General features: G+C 34.6%; 1 protein-coding gene across 1 annotated transcript; it reads right to left on the bottom strand.

Annotated features, from left to right (window-relative positions):
- Positions 1-1,132: 1,132 nt before the first annotated feature.
- Positions 1,133-1,970, bottom strand: LOC133335301 (protein dj-1beta-like). Its single transcript, XM_061543590.1, has 3 exons — positions 1,840-1,970; positions 1,342-1,661; positions 1,133-1,280 (listed from the first exon to the last, which is right to left on the bottom strand). The coding sequence occupies exons 1-3, from the start codon at positions 1,924-1,926 to the stop codon at positions 1,133-1,135; spliced, it is 555 nt and encodes a 184-aa protein (XP_061399574.1). The 5' UTR covers positions 1,927-1,970.
- Between the last annotated feature and the right edge of the window lie 3,269 nt (positions 1,971-5,239).

Below are 5,239 nucleotides of genomic sequence, written 5' to 3'. Positions count from 1 at the left end.
AATTTGGAAAAAATGTATCCAATTGGGATGTAATTTTATTTCCACATAGACGAGTCCTATTGACATTGGTCAAAATCGGTTTAGATTTATATATAGATCCCATATATGTTTCATTATTTACACTTTATTTTGCATTAAGTATTGAATAGATTCTAGAATGATATATCCTGTTCTTGTCCGGTCATGTTTTTTTTTTCTTAATTTCAAAAAAAAAATGTTCAAACGCTTCAGTCGTCAACAAAAACCATGACGAAGAAATCTTCGACATCGTCGTCGTCACACATTGTTACGGAATACCAAAAATGTTTCAATAGTTATCGATAAATGTCGACAACGACATAGGGAATACCAATTTGCAAAAGACGACTCTCTTCGACGTCGTTTCGTGTCGACGACGACATACAGAATAGGGGTGAATGTATAGGTCCAAAAAGCGGATTTTTCAAGACCCTTTGTATGGGAGGTATATCAAATCTTGGACCGATCTACCCCGTTTTTGGTCCGTTGCTTTATAGGCATAAGTAAATGTAAATTGCCAATTTTCATTGAATTTGGTTGAATATTAAAGATTTTATAGCCCAAAATAGTAAAATTTTCAAGACCCTTTTTATGGGAGGTATATCAAATCTTGGTCCGATCTACCCAGTTTTTGGTCAGTTGCTTTATAGGCCTAATTAAATGTAAATTGCCAATTTTCATTGAATTTGTTTGAATATTAAAGATTTTATAGGCCAAAAAGCGCGACATTCTCAATACCCATTATATGGGAGGTATACCAAATCTTGGTCCGACCTATCCAATTTTTTGTCAGTTGCTCTTTAGGCCAATAATAAGCACATGTACCAAATTTCATTAACTTACGATAACTGCTTCTATTTTTGGCCGCTGTTTATATGAACTCGCGACATAGTGTGTCGCAAGAAAGTTTGCAATGAAAACAAGATGTACAAGTTAATTTTTCTCTTTAGAGTCAAGTCAAAAGCAGAAGGTCACTTTCATTATTATTTCAGAAAGAGCTTTTTTACTACTGTTAAATAAAAATGCAAATTAACGTATAACGAATTTATTATCTTTCGTACATCTGTAGCTGCTCTCTTGACATTGTTAGCATAGTCTTAATGTTAGCTTAGTCTTAAAGCAGCATTCCTTTGGCCACTTCAGCTGCCTTTTCTGGACCAGCCAATACTTCGGCAATTTTAAGACCAAAGTCAAACGCAGTACCTGGGCCGCGACTTGTTATTAAGTTCCCATCTTGAACGACTGTCTGGTCATCAATATACCTGAAATTATGTTTGGAGCATTCGAAATATCAGCAATAAAAAATACAAACATACTACGTACTTGTATTGAGATTCCAATTGTGATTTGAAAGATGGATATGATGTCAATGATTTCCCCTTTCCAATATCAAAAGCAGCCAAAACTGTTGGGGCAGCACAAATAGCAGCAACAATCCTATTTTCCTTTTCTTGTTGTTTCAAGATTTCCCCAACCAACGAGGACCCAGCCAATGCCTTGGATCCACCCAAACCACCCGGTAGTATAACTACATCGAACTTATTGTCCTTGACACTTTCCAAAGATGTATCGGGAACGATTACAACGTCCCTGGAACACTTCACCGGTTCATTGCCTGCTAAACCGGCAACGGTAACTGCTACCTAAAATTATAAAAACAGAACAGATATAACCCCGAAATATAAGAACCGAAACAAAATATGATTTTTCTTTCTTTGTATGTTCCACTATGGGAGGATATTACGTATCTACGAATTTTCTGGCATATTATACCATGAATTTGCATACATAGTATAGAAAATAGTGACACACAGAACTTACCCCTGCTCTTCGGAGAGTGTCCGCAGCAATAACAAATTCCATTTCCTCCGCCCCATTAGCCAAAATAACCAAAGCTGTCTTGGACATAATAAAACGAATCTGTTGTTGTACAAAAAAGTTATTGGATTTTGTGACCAATGAGAGAGTAGTCAAAGCCTTTTGTAGCAGCGACGGAATTCGCACAAGTATACCGGTTTATTCGTTACTATTAATAAGGGCATCCAGGGAGACCAGCTGATATCAGTTGCTTCTCAAATTTGCTGTTAAAATCCATTATCGTGAATTGATTTTCATTATGAAAAAGTAAACAAAATCCATTTTTTTGACATTAGACTTGAGAAAAACAGCTGATTTACGCTTTCTGGGTGACCGTTGATAGATCTTGGTCTCATTGAACAGGTAACAGCTGATTATCAAATTGGCTGACAAAACACATAGTTGCCACTTTAATTCGGTGTGCAATGCTGACAATATTGAAAAAAGAAAAATCAAAGATATTCGTTGTCACATCAGGAATACTTGTGTGGTGAACTTTATATTTTGAGTAGCATATACCCGCTACTTCGTTAGCGAATGTGGGAAGTATTTAAAACCCAATACCAAACATTGTCCAAATTTAGATTAGGCGAGTTTACTTGCGGCAAGTCTTTGTTTGTAGGAGAGAGGGGCAAGGGGTATAGAAATGAAAAAAAATTGTTCGTACCGACAATTTTCTGGCAATTCGTTTTGTGTATTTCGTATTTGTTGACATTTTATATATATTTAAATGTGAAAAAACAACAAATAAAAAAATTTTTTGGAAAACGAATTGCCTTGTATAGACGCATGGAGCAAGTTCAAAAGAGAACGATAAAAATTGCCGCAAGTAAACTCGCCTAATATAAATCAGGACATTGTTAACACTTTTGGAACCATTTAGTACCTATGTTCTCTTATACTACTTTTTCCAAAACTACATCCATATCTCAACCCTACACACCAATTCTGACAAATTTCAAAATTCAAATATAGCTCCACCCAAATCCAAATTAAGTACCAGTTAGTAAACATTAATATAAATTGCCATAACTTCCAATGGAAATCATGCAATTCCAGCTCTATCGGTTAGATTTTAATCCAAACTGTACCAAATGTAGTGCCATTTAGTACACTTTAGTAGACATTTCCAACATAACCCAATCCTACACCTCAACTGTAATCCCAACTTCAAATTTCACGATTCTAGCTCTATCGGTTCACTCAAATCCACATTTGGTACTATTTTGTACACATTAGTACAAATTTCCAAAACTACATAGACCAATCCTACACCCCAACTGTAACCCTAACTACAAATATCAGGATTCCAGCTGTATTGGTTCACCCGAAATTGATCCTACAATCAAATTTCAAGATTCCAGCTCTATCGGTTCACCCAAATCCAAATTTGGTACCATTTAGTACACATTAGTACAAATTTCCAAAACTTTCTACATAGCTCAATCTTACATCCAATTGTATCAAATTTAGTAAAATTTTCCCTTACTACCTACGTCATGCAATAGAAATTTTATTAATCAAATTCAGGATTCCAGCTCTATCGGTTAACTTTTTATCCAAAATGTACCAAATTTAGTGTCAACACCCCAACAGTGATCCTAACTTCACATGTCAAGATTCCAGCTCTATCGGTTTACCTAAATCCAAATTTGGTACCAGTTTGTACACATTAGTACGAATTTCCAAAACTTTATACACAACTGAATCCTATATCCCAACAGTGATCCTAACTTCAAATTTCAAAATTCCAGCTCTATCGGTTCACTCAAATCCTTATTTGGTTCCATTTTGTACATATTGGTACAAATTTCCAAAACTTTCTACATATCCCAATCCTATACCGTAACAGTAACCCTTTCTGCAAATTTCAAGATTCCAGCTGTATTGGTTCACCCAAAATTTAAATTGTACAAAATTTAGTACACATTAGAACTTCCTTCAAAGCCCAATCCTACACTCCAACAGTGATCCTAACACCAAATTTTAAGATTCCAGCTCTATCGGTTCGCACAAATCCAAATTTGGGTGAACCACCCCAACAGTGATCCTGACTCCAAATTGCATTGTTACAGCTCTATCGGTTCACCTAAATCCAAATTGTGCCAATTATAGTACGATTTAGTACTTTTCGTACACATATGTAAAAAAATTCCAAAATTAGGTATATATCCCAAACCTACAATTCGACGGCAATGTTAATTTAAATTTCCAGGATTCCAACTCGATTTGTACCTCCAAATTAAATTTGTACCGATATAGTACCATATAGTACTTTTCGTATACATAAGTACACGCTTCCAAAGCCAGCTCTTTATATCGACCTTGCTTCTCAACCTTAATTTGCATTCCAAATTTCAAGTTTTTAGCTCTATCCACTCACATGCTACGAAATTGTACTACATTTAGTAAATTTAAGTACGTTTCGCATACTTATAGTTCGAATGTCAAAAAAACCCTTTGCTATATCTATTCTACACTCCATCCGTGACTCTCATTTAAAATTAAAGAGTTCTAGCTCTACCGGTTCTCCAAATCCAAATAGTATCACATTTAGTACTTTTCGTACCGTTCTAGTACGAGTTTCCTAAAACACAGCCTTATCTGTTACCTTTGGACCAGCCTTATCTGTCACCTTTGCACCCTCACCCAAAATTTCAAGATTCTATCTTCAGCCGTTTCGTCTGGACTTTGATGAATCGTTAATCAGAATCAAATCAGTCAGTCAATCGCTTTACTCTTTTATCAGTATAAATTATTTAATGCTTATATATATTTTTAATTTGTTTTTTTATTTTTCATTCCAGATTTTTATGAATTATATATGCCAATCGAAAGACAATCGAAAACGATAATATGAAAATACGACAGGCCCGCCGATAACGATCAATATATATTTTGGAATTATCCTCATCTCTCAATCATAAAATTCCACAAGGAAGGATTACAATAGAATATAGTCCAAATAAGCTTAGCTAGGGCTAAGTTGTTAAGAAATTTATTTCTTAACATTTATATTTAATATATTATTTGTTAAATGTATGTACCTAATTTTTACAAAGAATATTGAATAAAAGATAAAGAATAATGAATTTACTAAAAATACTATTTGTTTTTATTTATGGAAACAACAAATATGGTAAGTATAATGCCCCTATGCATGCGACATAATTTGTGTGATGACGTCACAATTTTTCATTCACCTGGTTCTATGCATTTTTGCACAAATTTCACAAAAATACCAGGCGCCCAGAAGAAAACAGAAAGTAGCCCGCCAATAAAAAATGTAAAAATTGCATCAGGCAATGCCGTACAAAGAAATTACAAAATTTGTAGCATACTTTTAGGCGCTCGAATTTTTTCG

The sequence above is a fragment of the Musca vetustissima genome, unplaced genomic scaffold (assembly GCF_032173495.1).
Source record: "Musca vetustissima isolate MV318-11 ecotype Yass unplaced genomic scaffold, APGP_CSIRO_Mvet_v1 utg3273, whole genome shotgun sequence".
Lineage (NCBI taxonomy): Eukaryota > Metazoa > Arthropoda > Insecta > Diptera > Muscidae > Musca > Musca vetustissima.
This window is presented reverse-complemented; position numbering and strand designations above follow the sequence as displayed.

What these genes read in the sequence shown, in the direction of transcription:
- LOC133335301 (XM_061543590.1), bottom strand. Translation starts at nt 1,926, where the DNA reads ATGTCCAAGACAGCTTTGGTTATTTTGGCTAATGGGGCGGAGGAAATG. An exon ending in ACACTCTCCGAAGAGCAGGG is followed by an intron (nt 1,662 to 1,839) that starts GTAAGTTCTGTG and finishes TTATAATTTTAG; the next exon opens with GTAGCAGTTACCGTTGCCGG. An exon ending in CAATTGGAATCTCAATACAA is followed by an intron (nt 1,281 to 1,341) that starts GTACGTAGTATG and finishes ACATAATTTCAG; the next exon opens with GTATATTGATGACCAGACAG.